The sequence below is a fragment of the Egretta garzetta genome, unplaced genomic scaffold (genome assembly GCF_000687185.1).
Source record: "Egretta garzetta isolate BGI_Z169 unplaced genomic scaffold, ASM68718v1 scaffold193, whole genome shotgun sequence".
NCBI lineage: Eukaryota > Metazoa > Chordata > Aves > Pelecaniformes > Ardeidae > Egretta > Egretta garzetta.
The window spans coordinates 832,213-853,037 of NW_009259117.1; the positions used below are offsets into that span (position 1 = coordinate 832,213).

The 20,825-nt window shown below is 39.1% G+C and overlaps 1 protein-coding gene across 1 annotated transcript in view; it reads left to right on the forward strand.

Moving 5' to 3' along the window:
* The window catches only part of EVC2 (EvC ciliary complex subunit 2), a 70,968-nt gene that overhangs the window by 20,941 nt on the left and 29,202 nt on the right, over positions 1-20,825 (forward strand). Inside the window, exons 8-12 of the mRNA XM_035891123.1 lie at positions 2,289-2,423; positions 3,871-4,022; positions 13,454-13,778; positions 16,739-16,978; positions 19,090-19,265. Of these exons, the coding sequence (XP_035747016.1) occupies positions 2,289-2,423; positions 3,871-4,022; positions 13,454-13,778; positions 16,739-16,978; positions 19,090-19,265 (1,028 nt within the window). The remainder of the gene's footprint in view (positions 1-2,288; positions 2,424-3,870; positions 4,023-13,453; positions 13,779-16,738; positions 16,979-19,089; positions 19,266-20,825) is intronic.

The following is a 20,825-nucleotide window of genomic DNA, read 5'->3' on the forward strand; positions in this document are numbered from 1 at the left end:
GGTTGCCCAGAGAGGTAGTGGAGGCCCCATCCCTGGAAGCATTCAAGGCCAGGTTGGACGGGGCTCTGAGCAACCTGATCTGGTAAAAGGTGTCCCTGCTCACTGCAGGGGGGTTGGACTAGATGACCTCTAGGGGTCCCTTCCAGCCCAAAACATTCTATGATTCTATGAATATATTTTGATGCAAAGTGATGCAGCTTTAACTGAGCTCATGGCAAGGAACTGGGGGGCAGCGCAGAGTCAGAGGAGGAGAGAGCTGGTGCTGATGCTGATCTAGGTGGGCTGGGTCTCCTCAGCAGTCGGCCATGGTACCAGGGAGTGTAACAGAAGCAATTGGCCAGAGTAGTAAGGAAGCTACATCAAGAGAAAACATTCAGACAATATGTGGAACTGGGAAATTAATGTGTTGCTCCTCTTTTTCTTTTCTTTCTTGTTTCCATTTAAAATTGAAAGATGTTTAAAGGTATTAGAAGGAATTCAGCACATAGCTGGCTTGCTTGGGTAAACAGTCCCAAAACGTTTGAGTGAACCTCAAACTGCTTCAAGGGTTTCATTATTTTAGACTAAGCACATTAAAAAAACTGGTTGAGGGAGGGGATTCTGCCCCTCTACTCCACCCTGATGAGACCTCACCTGGAGTACTGTGTTCAGCTCTGAGGCCCCCAGCATAAGAAGGTCATGGACCTGCTTGAGCAGGTCCAGAGGAGGGCCACGAGGATGATCCGAGGGTTGGAGGCACTTCCTGTGTGAGGACAGGCTGAAAGAGTTGGGGTTGTTCAGCCTGGAGAAGAGAAGGCTCTGGGGAGACCTGATTGCAGACTTTCAGTACTTAGAGGGGGCTTACAGGAAGTGTTCAAGGCCAGGTTGGATGGGGCTTTGAGCAACCTGGTCTAGTGGAAGATGTCCCTGCCCATGGCAGGGGGGGTGGAACTGAATGAACTTTAAGGTCCCTTCCAACCCAAACCTTTCAATGCTTCCATTATTCTATAAAAAAACCAAACCAAACATACCTCGTCAGTTAGAGCAATTGTTGATTCTGTATGTACAGTATCACCCTTGGATCTTCATCTTGGAACTGCAAGTGCCAAATAGTAGCCTGTATTAACGTCTTTGTGGTCTCCTTGATACTGACACCGTTGCCTAATTCAACTGAAGTCATGTTGAAATCAATGCTGAGCACCTCCAGCATCTTTGAGGAGCTGAGCCTGTGAAAGAGCAAAGTCTGACCTGAAGCAGTTCCTTTCAGTTAGAGATATGACAGACTTTTGGTGTACAAAGACATATTAGAGAGAGAAAAACTAGACAGTAAAAGGATAACATTCTGCTGTTTAATTGGAATAAAGCCTTTTCAAATTGTGGACCACGTTTGATTATTCTGCTTCCTGTGCAGAATTACCATTGGTTCCATGGAATGCTCTCAGGTTTCTGCTCCAAGAGATGACCAAGCCCAGCTTGCAAGCAGCATGTTAATTATTTACACTTTCTAGCCCCAGCAGAGTGATTAGTTTGTGGTGAAACATTATACGAATAGCTGTGCTATGTTTTTCATCCAGAAATCTCAAAGAACTAAACAAACACTGAATTAACTTTTGCTACACGGAGCATGAAGTAAAAATTAATTTTTAATGCAATTCAATTTAAAGATTAAATTAAGAGCTAAAGTGAAAGGCCTGCAAAGTTGTTAGCTGGCTAATGGTTCCAGTGCTCCTGCTATTCTTTTCTGACTCTGGCTCGTGCAGAAACTGCAAGGGTGCACACAAACTGGGTGGTTTTGTCAACTGTCAGCTACATGCTTATTCTGAACTCATATTGGTGCTTTTTCCCTATGGTGATTACTGACTTTTATCGAATGAAGAAATGGCCATTAATTAAAGGTAGCCGACATTAGACTGATTTTTCTGGAGGCTCTGAGCATCATCAAATGCCATTAATTTCAGTGAGACTTAGGACAGGTTGGCAACGGTGGAAAACAGGCTGTTAAGTGCAGGACACTCAAAAGACACAGCACCTAAAATTCAATCTGTGGGAGTTCTGTTGCTTGGAGTTTCACGGGAATTTGGACTAGGTGAACACAACAAACCACGCTGACTTGAAAACCTGTAGAAAATAGACACTTGTTTGAAAATATTAATACAAATGCAGTAATTATAACTTAATGCTGAGAAACCCTAAAGTTGTGTGAAGCCATTTAAAAATAATTTCCTGTGTTGCTTACAGTCATAATCTTGGAGTCTGATCTTTATATATATATAAAATGTAATTTTAATAATATGGTCTTTTAATTTCAGATTTCATACAGCCATGCCATCCATGCTTCAGGGTTCTTCATTGCTTTTTTTGTTTCCCTTGTATTGACGTGTGCTGTTTTTTTCATTGTTTACCGAACCCAAATATTAAAATGGAATTTCCGTAGTAAAAACCAGGTGAGTCATACTGTCTGTAATGGTACTTTATTTACATTTTTTCATTGATCGTATCTGATGATATGACCTGCTAACTAGTACAGATTGTCTATAAGAGTTTTTGAAGATAAATAAAAAGCCACCAAGCGATGCATTGGATTTGCAGGTAATGTAATCTCTACAACCTGTAATCTTCAGCACAGTCAAATTTAGAGAGGAGTGTAAGAATGATAATCTGATCAAAAGAACTGCTGTCAGTACCTGGATGTTAGCTTCAGATTTGTCACCCAAAATGAGAGAGAGGCAGGATGTCTGTGGTTTATAAGTCCTAGCCCACTCATCTTGAGCACAGCAGACTTGGATCCAAAGTGTATTTTTGATTATCAGGACTAGGAATTTGAATTTAGTTCCTTGGATGTGCCTTAGTCTCTTGAGTGTTCGATTAAGCAAAACAGCTGCGTTTGGGGATGGAGCATTTTCAGTGTTCTTTAACCAAGCCATGCTAGTCTGGAGAAAGTGTTTCAGTACATACTGGGCCGGAGAGAGAAAATACAATCTCTGATAAATATTCATCAGGTTTGCCCAAGTTCCAGCCCTTGTTTCTATTAATTCTTTAAGTATTTATATAGAGTGGAACAACTTCAACGTGAGGGAGCAAAAGACCTCAATTGGAATATTACAGTGGTAGGAGCAGTCCTCTGAGAGAGGTGTGCTCAGAGGTGTGATCCCCTCCTTTGCTCGGATGGTGGTAGATCTCCCATCCCTCTGGACAGACCAGAGGGATGCTCACAAATCCCTTCCAGCTTTATTTTCTGTGGTTGAAAATTACTCCATCACCAATTTTTACTTCTTTTAGGCCTGAAAAAATAATCCCTTTAAATGAAAAGGGTGTGCCTTGTTTCTTTTTACAGAAAAAGTTGTGATGGTGAAACCATAAAAAAGGGCCAGTTTGGTCCTAGCATCAGATATTTATACTGGTTTTTTGTATAGTAATTTTAATAGCTCTCGGTCTCAAGGGAGTCTCACTGGACTGTGAACTGAGTCACTCCCATCATTCATAGGATTAGTTTTTAATTTTGTTCACCTTGTAATACTGTAGTCTTGCTATACATAATTTGTGTACTATGGTAATTTTTAAATAATTGGTCTAGAAAGTTTGTAGTGGAATATAACCTCCTAGAAGGCTTTCACAAGCCTACTGAAGTCAATGTAGAGTCTTCTGTCTTCTCCACTAATTTCTTCATTTGTATACTGGATCAGTTATATGCAGAAATTTCAGCCTGAACAGAAGTATGTTTGATTTTAGATACATACCTGAATTACACAGTCTCTTTATACTCTTTCCAGGTGCACAATTTGATAAGTAGGAACCTTTTCACCCAGAGTTACCTACAATAAAATTAGATCAGGCACTCAGTGTAAATTTTTTTTTGTAATCTGAAGCTAGTTTGTCTTTTATTTTTTTTAGGAGATACAGCATGAGCTCAGTCAAAATCACAAACTGGAGCATTCTCAGTTTAATTCAGGTGATGTCTTCAGTGAAGATATAATTATGAATGATCAAATCATCGATATTCTGTCCTTTGAAGAATCTGGCAACATGCTTCAGGCTTTAGAAGAGTAAGAATTCACTGCTATTACATTACATTTATTACATTTATCATCAGTATGTATCCAGGGCTAGGGTTTTTTAATATTCTTGTGCAGTTAGCACAAATATCTCTCTTGCTTCTGCTTCTTTCCTCACAGTTTCTATTTTCTCTACCTCTAAGGAGGTAAGAGTATTGCAGTGAATAAAATAGATGCCCGTTAGCAAACAGTCGCTAACTGTCTTCACCTTCTGAGTTATCTTTTTCTGTCCTCCGGGATGAGGATGATAGATGGACCACAAAGGCATCCAGAGTTATAGTGGTTCCTGCTATGAAAGATGATTGAAAGGGTGATGGACGTTAACTGTGAAGGGCTCAGATCAGCCTTTACCTGTTAGCAATGGGTGCTTCCTAACCCCTATTTCCATTATCCCAATTCTTTATTTCTTGTAGTTTTAAACTGGACCTTCCAATTAATTTACTGTTAGGAGGTGACACACAGATGCACTTACCATATATTTTTCTGTTCTTTCTTTTTATTGGCACTCATTGAATATGTGTATTCCATTACTACATACCTGTTCCTCTCACTTTCTCACTGGTGGTGCAGTTTATCTGACCGAGTGAGGATCTCAGGGGTGAAAAAGCGCACTTCTAGGGTACGATTATTCTCATCCTAAAGTAGACTTCCAAAAAATTAGTCATATGGCTGCTGCGCCCACTGACCCTGAAGCGTGGAGCCTGGGCTGATTAGCTCAGCTGTAGGGTCTGGAGGTGAGTGAGATGAATCCCAGTCTTGCAGACTTGGTGGTAAAAAAGGCTACAGCATTACTTTAATGCCTGTATTAGATACATACAATATTGTTACAGCTACTGAAGAAAGCAGAAATACACTGCTTTTTTAAATCTCATTGTTAACACTTTTATATGATGTTTAACTTAGGGTGCTTCCTCATCTCTTAATGTTGAATCATTATTCATTCTGCAAATTGGGCCAAAGCAGTCCTTTAATTTCTGATCTATGTACCTTAAAGGTTTCATTATAGTCTTGTACTTCATAAACTGTTGTGCATTATCCAGGTTTTTAGCTGATTCCAAAGACAAAGATAAAATACTGTACCATTGCCTTAGGAGCTTCTATGACGGCGATCCAGGCTAAACCCAGAATGGAGTAATCCTTTTTACTGAATTACCTGCTTTAAGGATAGTAATTTGCAAAACATAATGGGAAAAAGAAAGATTGTGCATTTGTAACTTATTAATGGTAACTGCAGTCAATATGAATGGATCCTGTGCTTGAATTAAATGTTGTAATTTCACTAATTGTGGTCACAATCAGTTTTTCAACAATACTGCATTTTGGTTTATTACATTTAGTGTCACCCAATAGAATAGTTTCTGTAAGGAACTGAGGAATGAGGTTTTATTGTCTTACAGGAGTGGCAGTATACTGAAGATAAGAACTGGGCTTGTATTTTGAGAACAATTTTTTCATGTCATATGTATGCCAATATGAATTTTAGCATCACAATCCTGAATTTTATTATTTGGGGAGGCAAAAGTATGAGGGCTTTTGTTAGACAGCTTTTGATACTTCAGGTATTTTCAGTCAACCAACATCATCTTGCTTGTATGCCAGCTTGGTAATTCCTTCTGCATGTATTGGTGCAGCTATGTGTCATTTTCTCTGCATGGCATATGTATAAACTTGCCAACATAATTGATATATTCTTTTTAAATTGCACTGTGATAGTAAACACGGTTGGAATAACTCTAGTTCTTTTGTCCAGACACAAATGAAAAAATTACTCAGAAAAGTAAGAGCCACAGGATTTTTTTGTCCTCTTTACCGCATAAAACTATGTTAATAGTTAATGTCTCTTACAAAGTGACAGTGCCAAATTGTTTAGCAAATACATTAGGAGCATGTGTTCAATATTTATGGGCAGGGATATGTTTGGAGTGTAGACAGTTTGCAATGTCAGGAGGATTGGCTAGAGAACAAAGCATACTTTTAATATTTCATAAGGAAGCTTCTTAGTTACTCATTTTGTGAGTTTTGTCTTAATAAGTTATATCCTTGATGTACATTATGCAGCAAAATAGCTTGGCTTTTATTCTCAGTAGGTTCCTTACTGTGCATATTCCTGAATATTGGCCCATTGGAAATGAACGCTAATGAGAAGAAGCTATATGATTTGAGTATTTGATGTGCGCACTTAGGAGATCATGTTCCAAAATGTTGTGGGTCTCTTTTTCTGTATGTCTAGAACAGAATATGAAGAGAGCTGAACAGTTTTGGTTTGTGTCCAATGTGATGAAGTCTGACCATGCTCGTAGTCTCAGAAGATATGGATATGTTAAAGGCAACTTAATTTCTTTAAATGGCTTTCCACTACTACAAGTTTTCTTTTTCATCTTAATTTTGTACAGCTATGCTTCCTTGAGTTTGGCAAAGCTTTACCTGAACTCGAACCTGCCTGCTGATACACAATACATACTGCCAATTATTTTGGGAAATCACTAAGTAATATGTATGTATTGCAGATGATTTTTTTTCTGATGATAGAGGGCATTGAGGCCAAATGTACTAGAGAACATGATCAAACTGTCTCCAGAGAGCCTTGACAGAAAAGTCAAAACCAATTTACTACCATATTAGAAGTTCACTTTTTCTTTCTAAATGTAAATTTCTTGCTGTACATCTCAATTTAATTTGCTAGGGAACAAATGTAGGTTTTTTTAACTCTGAATTCAAATGGAACGTAAGAATAAAGGATCACGTTGTCATAGCGGCTAGACCTGAATACTCTTACATAGAAAATGGTGAGAAATAGTTACACTGTTAGCACAAAAAAAAAGAGGTGCTAAATTTCTGTATTTCATAACTTTTAAAAGTGTAATCGAAATTTTACAAGTTTTGAAGGGAGGGCATATTCATTGCTCTGTTTTTGTGCAATATATACAATGCAGCAATGCAACAATAAATAACAATCACATGGATATAACAGTGAGATACAATGAATACACATGGAATGAACCCCAAACCCTGCATTTGTAGTTCTGTGTTACGAATGCTGTTATGAACTTGACAAGTGTATAAACTATACATTTTTTTCCATCAGAAAAACTCAAATGCGTCATAGGCAATAGGAGTCCGTAAGACAGGAGAACTGAAGCAAACAAGTTATTTGAATGTAATGAATACATCTCTTCTTTCATCTAAAAATGGCACTTTTCTTTGATGTTGGCTAACTATGAAGAAATCGTGTTCAGAATTATGTGGGTCATTTCTGCTGTCTACCCAGAACAATTTATCTCACCCAGGAAACAATTTGCTTTTGAGCATAGTGCTGTTAGTGATGCTTTATTCCTTACTATTTTGAAAGAAGATTAGTATCTGCTACTGTTTCTGTCATCTGAATGCTCTGAGTAGATCAGAAGAATCTGAGTAGATCACAACAAAGTGGGAGCTCCTCAGGCATCAATGTATACAGCCATAATATTTATTTATGTTTTTGTTAGTATCCAGGCTGAAGTTGGTGCTTTTAAAATCAATGCTAAAATGCGCGATGACTTCACTGGAAGCAGGACTGGAGTCTTTTTTACACTCTTTTTTGATAGTAGTTTTTCAGTGAAATACTGTTGTCTGAGCTCAGCTGCAACAGCGGTATTGTAGCTACCTACCTGTATTTATTAAGTTGGTTTGCTGAAGATCACTGATTTATCAGTTTTCATACTTTCTGCAATCAAAGCAGAGGTTCTTGGTCTCTTAAATGCAGGATTTTACAAATGTTTTTTAAACAGATTAATTAAAGAATTGAAATACCTTTACTCTCTTTATATTGCTGTGGAGAGTTAAAGGAATTTGATAGCAAAACTGCTGCCAAATTTAGTGCTGAGACTTTTGGCAGGTTTTCATTAATCATTTTTTTTTTTCTGAAGAGCCACTAGTCTCAGCTCAATTTATCATCCTTTTCAATTTTGTGGGTTTTTAAAATTTCTGGCCATATATCATGGGAATCTTATTTCTGGTATTGTCAGCATCTTGGCTTTTTCTGGAAAGCTAAACTTAACCTGTGACTCATCCATGTGAAGGCATCCTTAGATAATCATCACAACCTTTCTTAGCAATGTTACTTACTGATGAGATGTCCTGTATTCCCTGTAAGCTCACATTTCAGATGTGCTGAGTTTACGCTTGGCTGTATAATGCTGTCGCAGGGCTGATAGATGAACTCCCCCAGTTCAGAGCTGGCTGCAGGCCAGTAGAGCTACTGGTGTAGCACAGAGCGTCTTTAGACCTTCTCTAACATAGGTGGGTTGTGCCCAGCAGAGACCTGGGAAGGGCAACGCACCCCAAGTCTGACAAATTTGAGGGCTGACAAATTTGAGCAGTCGGTAGCTGTTGGTGACGGTTCAGACTTGATGTCGTTACCTGTGCTTCTACTTCAGCACCGTTTTGGTCTCCTGCAAGGGTTTGCACCTTGTTGTGCTGTGGCCTGCATAAATCCCTGCCCTGAAGTGTTTGCAGTCTCTGTTGTGACTGGATCCAGGAGGAGAGTGTGGGAAGCAGAGGAGGGGAAAAAGGTAGGAGAGACTGAAGAGAAGAAGCTATGGCACTGCACACAGGGTCTGCATTGACACAGCAGTTAAAAACAACAGAAACACCCCAAACAAAACCGAAACAGGAAAGAAAACCCAGCCCAACTTACTGATATTGTATTACTAACCCCTCAATAAATGGATGATATAGGAAACAATTTACATCTGCAGCTGAAGACCTTTGATGTCCGTTACACGTGAATTGGCTTGCTTCACTTACTGTTACTGAAGCCAGCACTGGCATGTATTGTTTCACGTCTCGCCTGTAGGATTCTCCCTGTCTGACCCGCTCTCCACCTTCACTTCTCTGAAGCGTGACAAGGCACCATGGACCATAACACTTAGATTTCAGTGCAGCCGACCCATTGGCATTGTGCCCGTGGGTGCAGGGGACGTGGTACTCTGGCTCAGGCAGTAGCAATGGGTGCCATCTGTCCATCCCCGGCTGCGTTCCCCTCTCCCGCAGGAGTTGGTGCAGCTGCTGTGTGCTGTCCTCTGGGTCATGGCTGCAGCGGGACGCCTGGGACAGTGGAGACACAAATTGCTTTTCAGCAAAATAGTGTGTTGCGAAGGAGTGCTTTTGCACAAACTGCCACCACAGGGCTCCAGTCTCCTCTGGATGCTGTTGTAATACATATGCTGCTAACTGGCTGCCATTTGAAGATGAGATATGAGTCTTCTGAAAATGACAGGTTTTTCTGTTTTGGTGAGAAAATGTCACCAAAGGGGAGTTTGCTGGATGTTTCTCTCCCCTTTAGGCATCAGAAGGTTGTGTCACAATAGCTTCTTACCTTTGTGAACTCTGGATTCATTTTATAAATGTGTCAGCCATTAGTTCATTTTAGGACGGTTACATTCAGTCACTAATATATTCTCCTGCTCAGAACTTCCCTCTGTGGTCCTCTAATTTGAATAATAAGACTTAAAGGCACAATTATTTTGTAGTTAATAAGAGGTTTCCTTTTTTGTGGTGTGGTGTAGTTGTTTCTTTCCTGACACTAGCTGCTTTCCTGTATTCTTTTATTAGGTCTGTGGAAGACATCAGATGCTCAGGCACTCTCTCTGCTTCTCTTGTGTTTGGCATCTGGGATTCTCCCCTCTCAGATCTTCTCTGACAGATCTTTAAATCCTCCTCCTCTTCAAGTGAGTGAAAAATCTTTACACTTGCTGTTTGCAGCTTCATTTTCTACGTGTCTGTTCACCTTTCCTCCCCCCACACTTTTGTACCACCTACCTTCTGTACTGTCCTCAGCCTTTCTCTGCGTGCTTTGTCCAACAGAAGCTTTGATCTTTTTCATCAGTAGGTTGCCATCTGCTACCTGTACATCACTGGTTTTCATGTTTCTATTATGTCAAATATGCTGAGGAAGAGATGCAAGACCTTTTAAACTAATTGCTTTAACAAGCAGAGTATTTAAAGCAACTTACTAAATCTACCTTGGTTTGAGGAGACACAGAGCATCAGGTTAGGTTTGTTCTTTTTTTCCTAGATGTCACAAGACATTGCACATTTAATCTGTATGATTGTAAGCATTCCCATTCTCATGGACTTCTGTCTGAAAACGTTTAGTTTATTTTATGTACAGGATTCCTGTTTTGTACTGACTGTTGGCATCGAAGACTCCAAGATTATATTAATGCAGCTTGTTAAGGCTGCCCTCACCCTCTCTTTTGGAGTAAGTGCTTGAAGCAAGGTTTCTGGTGTATGTGATGAGCTTGTCTCACTCCTGCTGGCTGCTGTGTAGAGGAGGCAAGACCAGAAGCAGAGCACATCACGTGGAAGGTAGATTTCAAATTTTTACAGACACAACCTTTTTTCAGCTGCCACTGAAAAAAGGTAATGGTTTGGCTGCTGCCTTCCAGGATGTGACCTGGGAGAGCTGTGGCTTGTAATTACTTTTTCTCCGTGCTATTACCCTTAGATTGGTGGAACAGTTCACGTGCTGCTTCTGCTTCATTGCCTTCTTCACAGATGTCCTGTCAGGAAAAGGGAGGGTGAGGATTGCAGATTAAGTACACCTGAGATCTTAACAGCTTCATCATTCACTTGCTGAGACATGAGCATCAGGTGAACTATGCCTGTTGCTCCTCCTGCAATTGGCATCATGATCTTGAGGAGTAGAGTTAATTGGGTATCGTGGTTCTCTTTGTGGGCAAGTAGGAATCTTGCTCAAAATGAAATCAGGCCTACTCTGTAATGACTTGCAGTAAATAGGAAGAAATGCTGTGGGAAGACTGAGGGAAAGATAACGATAGGAAATGTGATAATGTTTGGTTTTGGTTTCCATTCTCTGGATCACCACTGAAGAAGACTGGAAAAGTAACAAGTAAGGAGGTGGGTGAGATATGGCTTAATCTTTTTTCAAAGCATGCTGAAAAATCCTGCATTTGTGTTAAGAAATAAATGTTATGTTACGAGCTATGTATCAATGTGGTGGAGCTGTAAAGTGTTGCCTTCCAGGCAACATTTCAGTCTTTCACACCTCAGTAAGAAAGAGTTAGTAGGTGCTGTGACCACCATCTATCAGTGCACACATGAAGAACAGAAAAATAAAGACCAAGGAACTTGTTATTCCAGCAAACAAAGAGGGTTGGAAGTTGAAAATAATAAAATTCAAGCTGAGGATAAGGTGACCATTTTTAGGTCGTAAAGGAATTATCAATTGGAACAATTAATTTTTAAGTTTTTTAGTTCTCTATTAGGAGATGTGTGAAAACCTAGATGAGATGTTTCTCACAAAAGACACGTGCTTCAGTTAAATCAGAGCCCCTGAACTTGAAGCAGGAATTGAAACAGAAAAATAAATCCGGTGGCTTGGATTTTACGGGTTGATAATGAATTGGTGACTCTACAAAGGGGAGCCTCCTACCACTGCCTAACAGTCATTAGGGAAATGTTATAGCGTAACATAGCTCCCATTTTTTGGACCCTTCTTTCTATTTAAGTATTTTTGCACAAAATTGAAACACTTGGTTTTTTGAAGTTAGTTGTCGTAAGTAAACAGCTTAGTAGTAGCTGGCTGTGTCAGCAGAGGTCCTAGGACTTCTGTAAACAGAAAGACTAAGATAGAAAATAAGCAGCTGTGCTGCCCAGTTGAAGTGCTTGCTGTGTTGCTTCAGCATCCTTTTCCCTTAAACCTGCCATCACCTGTCCTCTGTGTCTGTCCTGCTGTCCTGGAGCGAGGACTCTCCCCAGGCAGAGGGAACAGGTCAGCAGCCTGGCGGACACGACTGTGGATGTAGCTGACCACCCAAGAAGGCTGTGTATGCCCAGGTGCTCTCCTGCAGTGTCCATCTGTACACAGCACAGAGAAGTTGGATTGTTGTGTTGTCATGGGGACATTATAGAAAATACTGGCTCTTATGGGATCTTCAAATTACCATGAAGAATGTTTCAGGCACAGGGATCTGGCCCCATACAGCAGTGATTCCTGCTCCTGTATGGGAGGAAGAGGGGGGGAATGGAGGAGGTTTTGCAGCTGTGACCAAACAGCCTTGCAGCAGGTCACCAAGATGAGTATGGCCATCGTCAGTGTGTTTCTGGGGTTCTGAGGGACTGCAGCAGAAAAATCTCTCTGCCTCTTTGTGATAGATAATCACAGCTTAAGGTAATATCTCCTAAATACTTCCAAGTATTTGAGTCGTAAGAAAACAACTTAATTCAATGCCATTGATTTCTAAATGGGGAAAACACATCTTGTGTGTTTAACAGAGGAGCAGTGATAATAATATATGACTGATTTCCTTTTAGTTGAACTTTATTTGCTTATATAAGGAGAGGAAAGTTTGTTTGACAAAAAGGTGAAGTGTTTATAGATTTGCATGACATAGACTGTTCCGAATGTAGTATCGTTCTACTGTCGTGGAAATCTTGCCAAGGTCTTTGCTATGGATTTGAAATTTATTCTAAGATTTGACTGTGGAACAAATCAAGCCAATCAAAACTGAAAATTGATTTAAGCTCTTAAAAAGTGTATTTTGTAGGTCACAAAGAAATTCTTGTGTACTTAGTCCAGACACAGAAGCATACAGTGCTGTGTGTTCATGTAAATTGGTGTGCAGGGGCAAACCCCACCTAATTCTCCAATCCTGAATTGAGTGCAGAATAGGCAAAGTTATAGAATTTACAGTAGCTACATAGTATATGAAATGAGAATAATTATAATTCAAATTTAATTAAGATAAATGAGAATGTATTCATATGCAACACAACATTTATTGCATTTTGTAAAAAAACCCTTGTATTTCCCTCTGGTTTTAATCTCCTTTCTAAAACTCTATTAATGTTCATGAGAGAGATATCAGCTATTTTAATTTATTTATATCGGCACATAATCAAAACATTCTCCCCTCTTCCCTGCAGAGAAGGGAATACACCACCAACAACATGGAACAGAAAGCAGGGATGTGCCAGTGTAGATGGGTCAGTGAGTTTAGAACTATTTTACAAAGTCAGTGAAATTTAGTCTATTCAGGCACTCACTTCCTCTGCTTCCCAACAGAGATGGGGGGGTTTTTTGGGTTGGGTTTTTTTTTATTTTTTTTTTGGTGGGAGGTTTTTGTTTGCTTTTAAGCTGAGGGAATGTTTTGAGTTTTAAAGAAAAGCTTTTCCTCTTTCTATCTAAAATGGAAATGCAAGAATGGATGTATTTCATTAAAGTTGCCATAGTAGAAGTCGGCTCACCCTGTTTTTTAATGATTCCTATCATGATTAGTAAACTCATATGCTGTGATGTTCCTTTACTTCTCTGACTGCCATTTGGTTACCCAGTATTGAATAGATCCAGATATCCTTGTTTTCTGATAGAAATTTCCTACCATCTGCGATTTCAAACAGTCCCTATTACCTTTCTGCAGCTTGGAGGTTGCCACCCTGACGCGGGCAGATGCTGATCTGGAGGCATATCGAATGCAGGCATGTAAAGAAGTGATTGCTATGATGATGAAGAACATGGTCTTAAGTCACAGCCTCTTTCCTCACGTGGAGAAGAGGATGAGTTCAGTTTTCAAAAAGCAGCTTCTTGCAATGGAGAAAGAGATTCAAGAGGAGTATGAAAGGAAGATGGTGGCGTTAACAGCTGAATGTAATCTGGAAACTAGGAAGAAAATGGAGGCTCAGTGCCAAAAAGCGAGAGCTGCAAATGAAGAGGCTGAGGAATTAATGAAGAAAATGAATGAAAAGGTAAATCTGGTATAAAATCAAGATATTTTGCATGATATGTGGCCTTACATAAGTGGTTTCTCTTTTAGACTGGAATGGCTGAGTTGTCCTCTTAGAAGAGTAAAGAGAAAAGCTGTACCATTTAAATGTGTTAAAAAATTCAGATTACATAATTAGGGTAGCTGTTATTAAGAAACTGGTTTACTTCACCAGAAAATAAATTTATCTCAAGAATCTGTGACACCTGAAAACAAAAGGTCATCATTAACCAGTTTGGGGTTATTTTAGAATTATTTTAGAATCACTTAAACCTTGCAAAGTGGTGTGTTTTTATTTACCATATTTTACAGCAGCAATTCCTAAGAACTCCAGTCAGACACACTAAAGTATTTTTCACCTTCAGAGAAGAACAAACTTTGCATCATAGACCTTACAATCTAGGTAAAAGCCTCCAATATTTATATTATTATTATGAAGAAAATGAGAATATAAGCGCAACCAAAAGCTGATTACCTCCAGACCGAGTGAAGGCAAGCAGAACAATCTATGTTTTAGGCAGAGCAGGGAGTGGACTTCTCTTGGAAGTAGCCCCTGGATAATAGTGAGATAAATAATTTAAGGCAGAGTGTGATTCTTTACAAGTTTAGAGTCTCCCTTTAAGTAAAAACTTAGTGCTTGTGTGTGTCAGTTTCATTCAAAGATCTCCGTCCAAATGGGTAACTATCATTACCCAGGATTTTGTAGGTAGTCACTAGCTGCAAATAGAGGCTGGGTCACCAGTCCAACATCCCATCTACAAAATTATGCTCCAGTCTTCTATGTCTTTTTTTCAAGTAAATTGAATGTTTACAATAAAACAAATCCCTTCTCCCCACCCCCAACTTTTCTTTTTTTTCCTCCCCACTTCATGTGTCTGGAGAGGATTCTGTGAAGTTTTGAATATTTCACCTCTGTAAGCTTAAAATGCTGAAATACCCAAGTTAATATTTCATGCTTGTCTAATGTTATAGCTCACATTAAGAGCATGACTTGGTGGGCATAAATAGTGCAGTTACAAATGGGGCTTTGCTTCTGGAGCACAAGTGGACAAGTGGGTGTTGAATGTGATGCTGCTGAGTTTCAAGCTGTCTGTTCCAGTTTGATTATAGAGACAAACTAGGTTATGTTAAGGAGCACAGTCTCTTAGACTGGTATATTATTCCTTACTTATGTATGCTGTCTTTGTAGACAGTTCTTAAGTTTTTTGCCTTCTGTTTTGTTTTGTGTTGGTTGGTTTTTTTAAAAGCATTTTTATTGGCATATCATATACCTATAATTGTTAAGGACATCTATGACAATTCATGTTTGTAGTTTTGACAAAAGAAGTTTTTTGCTGAGCGTGACCCATCAAAGGTACTTCAGTATGTTGAGGCTCTCAGGAAGAACTTTGTTTTATTGGGCTGTTGTGTGGAGAAAGTTGATGGCACGAGGCTAGTAAGCTGGTTGAATTTCTTTGAGGTTTCCAGGTGAATTTTAAACTGTGGCTCTATGGAGCTTTCAAATATCTGTAGGATATGAACATCCTGAACTATAGGTGCTAAAAAGTCAAAGGAGATGACAAGGAAGGGATACTTGTGGACATCATTTCAAGGGTGAGGTGAATTGTACTCTGCAGTAGCCCTTTTCCTTCTGTTAGATATTTAGTCTAGGCTCCTTCTATAACCAACACTTGGATAGACTGCGCTGAGATAAATCCTACCTTTGCAGAGGGAGGGGCCTGACTGAAACTCAGTATGTGAACTCACACCAAATGTGCTCTCAGCAAAGTGGCTTTTCTTTGCACAAAATACATTGTTGTTGGTTCAGTCTGGTTTATATTGGAAATCCTGAATGGTAGGAATCAAACAAAGAATTAAGGCCAATCCAATACTTGTCCTGATCCGTTTATCATATGCTAATGTCTTGCTGTTCACTTTCCTGTCTGCAAAAGGACCTGGGTTTGTACTTGCCATGGAACCTGGTCCAAAAGGACGTGCTGGAGTGCTAGAGATGGCCCACACTTGTGCTCCTGCCAGTGGGTGTACTGACGTCCAAGAGACGGCAGTGCAAAACAGCTGGAGCAATAACCTCCTCTCCTTCTCAGCCAAGACACGAATGTATATCCCCTGCCTTTTTGATTAAGTATTTTTGTCTGCAGTGTGTCTCTTGGGAACAAGGGGTGAGGTGCAGAGGACAGTTCTCCCCAGATAAATAGCATGAAATGTAGAGCAAGACCAACATACCTACTGCTAGGTAGTTCTGCTGGCATAAGAAGCATTATTTGCTCTGTGGGACATGTACGGTTTTGATTCTATAATGAGTTTATGCCATCTGAGACTAAAACTATGAATATGTAAGTCTTAATGGAGAACTAAGAGAAAGTATTTCTTGCAAAGAAGCTTTTAAATTAATTGCCATTTAATTCTACTCCATTATTGTAACTATAAAACAATGCTCTTGGATTAAATTGTAGAATATAGCATATAAAGTAGGTCACAAATAATAAGAACTTTTAGAGATTTGTAGTAGAATAGTTTTTTCTAATTTATATTGTTTTTAAAATATATGCTTATTGTTATTTCCTTGTTCTGACTTACATGAGTTTATTCAATTTTAATAGGACTTCAGGATTGATGAAACCTAAGAAATTAATTTCATATATAGTCTTTGTGTTGAATTTCATGCCGGTTTGTATAATTTATTTTAAATAATTCTTCTAAATAAACTTCATTGTGTCTTGGAAGTGTTATCTGAATTAGAGGTTGACAGCTGTACGACCCCTGTCATTCCAAACAGGTGAAAACCATGGAAAGTTGACACTGATTTAGTATTAGCCTTCATTCAAACCTGAAACAGAAATCAGAGTATGCGTAAAATATGTATAAGCTAGTAGCACTGATACTTTAAAATATGTTGAATACTGAAAATAACTTCAGAATTATTTATTTATTTCTTCTCTGGAGCCTGCTGTAGAATACAGAAGGCTCCTGGATAGACTTCACAGATTGGAGCAGGACCGCCTGAAGAGGTTCCTTCTGGTAAAGCAGGAGGAATATTTTGCAAAAGCTTATAGACAGCTGGCTGTTACCCAGAGAAAGGAGCTCCATAATATCTTTTTTACACAAATAATAAATGCTACTTTCAAGGGAGAACTGAAGTTGGAAGCAGCTAAAACGTTAGTGGAAGATTACTCTAAAATACAGGTAATAAGATGATAACTCTATTCCTAACCTAATGACAGAATACAAATCTACAGTAACTTTTGAGAAATGTTTCAGGATAAATGTTATCATTTTTATAACTAATTTTCTTAGGAAGAATTTTAAGAAGTATAATGTCATCATCGTGCACATCTAGATATCGACTCAACTGTACATCAATGCTTACTTACAGCCTGTTTCTACGATAGTGCGTTAGATTTATTTGCCACAACATTATGTCCTTACTGCTGACTTTTGTTTTCATGGGTAATAATTCCAAAGCACACAAGTGCTTAAAGCTTGTCTTTACTGCTCAGGGAAAATAAGACTAGTAGCTCACCTGTATTGTGCAGAAGAAAGAAGTTTGAAAACATGTCTACACCATGCAGTGGAAAATTGTGTAATATAAATCCCTGGGTTTGCAGTGAATATTTTGATATATCTGCACATCTTGGGGCTCTACTTAGCTCCTGAAAGCTTTGTTGGTGCAGCTCTGCCCCTAAACCCTCCCCAATAGGATGGTCTAAGAGCAGATTTGTGCTCATGCAGCACACTTCTGGTCCCAGGTCTACCCTCACTGGTGTTAATGGGGCCCTCAGCGTGGTACAGAAATGCCAAGAGTGCCATTTTCAAAAGTAATTTCAGACCAAATAAAGGGACTTGGGCAACTACAAAAACATCTAGGTACCTACATCTATTTTGTGAATGGTATTTTCTAAAACAGATCAGATGCTGTCTAATGAATGATAAGTACTTTTGCAGGCCTGTCTGTACAGGCATTTTCAAAACCCCCTAGGCATCAAGTGCTTTTCTATACTGCAGAAGATGTACTGAGCCCCCAATCCAAGAATGTAGATTATTGAAACTGTGGTATGGCTGAAGTGCTATGATTTTGTACTTTGCGGAGCTGAGTATCTCTAGCTTATGCAGTCAGGGATGCTGATGAAGAGTATGCTCAGGACTTTACTTTTGGTTTCAGTTACATTTTAAGCCTCTTGCAACAGAATAGCTTGAGTTGTTTCTTCAAGGTTTTTTTTTTTTAACTCCATTTATGTTGAAAGTTAGTGTTCTAGATTACAAAAAAATTGGAAATTTTTTTCTGGCTGCTTCTTGAAGAAGAGTATGATTTTAGTGGTCCTAGAGGTTGAGGGCCTGGAGGTTAAAAAACAACATCTGGGAAGTAGGTGTCAAAACATGTAAGGTCTACTCCTAAAACTAGATGGCACTGTCAGATGTCAGTACAGAAAAGCTGCACATGGGCCACTGTCAGATGTAGACATAGCAAACGCTTATGCAAAAGACAGTTGAGCAGCCAGCAGAAGATAGAGCAAGTGAAAGAAGTTTTGGCCACTCAGACACGGGCTACCTAAATATCAGATCTTGTCTTGGTTATCTGATGCTAGCAGAATGTCTGCTATAGAGCATTGTGTGCCTACCTCTGGTCTCTGCCAGATCCATTTGTAGGTACCTAAACCCTTCCTGTTCCCCACTGTTGGAAGGAGGAACTTCTAAGCCAGCCTGTGTGCAGCAGTCTTGGCTTTCCCCATGCTGTACTGGACATGTGTGGAAGATTTATTCGTGGCTTTGAAGCCAATTTAGACACCTTTGAAAATGTTACCCTTTATTTAATCATACAATACATTATAAAGAAAAAAGAAAGGAGGAAAAAAAAAACCAAGAAGGAGGACATGATGCCACTTACTGCTGTTACTGAACGTGTGCTGTCTTCAGGTCCCAGTTCAAGATGACCTTTCAGCCTGTGGAAAGCTTTAAGTTCTACTAACACTGCATGTGTATTTAATTGTGGGTACCCAATCATATGACCTGTTAACTGATGGCTCTTGGGAGGTGCATGAACTATTCAGGAGAGTATACACAACATTGAAGTATTCAGGCCAAAAGCTTAGCACGTTATTTGTTTTGTTTTGTTGAAATAACAGTAATAATTTGATGTGATCATTAGAGTTAAGTTGATATGAGCTTATTGGTTTTCACTTGTAAGAGCTTTTTAACTTTGCCCTCTTAACGAACAAATCTGGTCTGATACCCATAGGTGTTGGCTGAAATTAACATTACATCTAATTAAATATATTTCTTCACATTCTTTCCTGTAGGGAGACATTGAAGAGCTAATGGATTTTTTGCAAGCTAGCAAGAAATATCATCTGAATAGAAGATTTGCTTACAGAAAATATCTTATAAGTAAGATACAGTTAACGGATTCTCAAGCCTCTGCTCTTATAAATGCAGCAGCAACCCAGATATCAAGTCTCATTAATAAGATGGAAAGGTAAATATCTCAATTGTTTTCTTGACAGCCGTTTGACTAAGTTATCTCAAAGACAATAGAATGGTCTTCAAAAGTCTTTGTGTTACCTAGCAGGGAAGGTGCATAGAAAATCTTTTAAATTAATTCTAAGAAAATATTCTGTAACTGATGACTCCATTAGTTAATATCCCAGCAGATGCTAAGGTGAGGCTTTGTTGTCTGTCTCCTCTTTGTACAAGCACAAAGATGAATTGCTGGGAACATGTATAGTACCTGTTTGTAATTCTGACTTCAGTGGGAACCAGTCTAATATACAGGTCTCAATGTCTTTATACATCCATTATTCATGTAACTAGTCCTCAATCACGTGAAAAGTCCTACCAGAGTCCATTACAACATGTACCAGTTAAGACCAGTTGTCTGGGTTCTTTACACAAGAATATCTGCATTTAACAGAAAAGAACAATTTTGAATCACTTGTGATTCAATGTGTTTGAGGAGCTGGATGTACAGTCTCAAGCTGAGAAGCAAGAATATTTTCTAAAGAAAGTTGACTGAGTTTATGAATACTGTAACTGGGGAGGATCTTGATTAGGAGACAATACATCTGTTGCAGGGTATATTAAAAAATAAAGGTCAGGTGAAGTAAAAAGTAGACCTGGAAATGGACAGAGAACAAGTATAAATATCGGTCTTTACTTGATGTTTTTTCTCTCATAATTTTGACTTAATTTAAAAGTAATTTATTATTAGGAAGCAGGAAGTCTGGAAGATTGCATCTGTTGATATCATAAAGGCGTTTACCTGGGGGGAGGTTGTAACTTTTTCCTGTTCTTCTTTTTGACTTTACTGTGTCCTGCCTCACTGGAATCATACCCTAAGTTTAGCCTCAAGATTTCACTGATCAGAGAGAGAGGTTCCTCCAGTATGCTTGCACTGCTTTGCCTATTTTGCTAACATTTGCAGCTGTATGGCTCAAAGACAAAAATTAACGTCTTGGCATAGGAAATATAATTCGGGTACATCTTTCACAGAGAGTTCCCTTCTGTCAGTTCATGCCTGTCTTTGGAATTGGATCACGAGAAATGTTTTGAGATGTTTTCACAGATGTTGTGGTTATGCGAAAAGGCTTAGTGAGAAACTCCCACCTGTATGACCACTGCATCCATGGCTTAAATCATTGCAATGAACAACTGGGACTTCTCAAGCTGGGAAAACAGGTTCCAGACATTGTTTAATGCCTGTTATTGCACTTCACGGTCACAAAACAGACCAACTACAAAACAGAGAGGAAATGTGTAGTATTGTAATCCCAAGACCTCATGGATCTCATACCAAAAAATGTACCAAAAAAAAAAAGTAATACCCCAAAACTTCTAAAACCAACAAGCAACACTGACAAGATGAAAAATTAATTCTTCAATCACTCCCCTATTAAAATTCTCAGAGTATGCAATGGTCATAGTACTCTGAGGACAGAGGAAATTTGTCCGTAGTTGGAGACAGCCTTTGTAGAGAAGCACTCCCATCTGACTTTCTGGGACTAGAACTAGTTATTTTCCTCTCTCTTCCCACACCCGC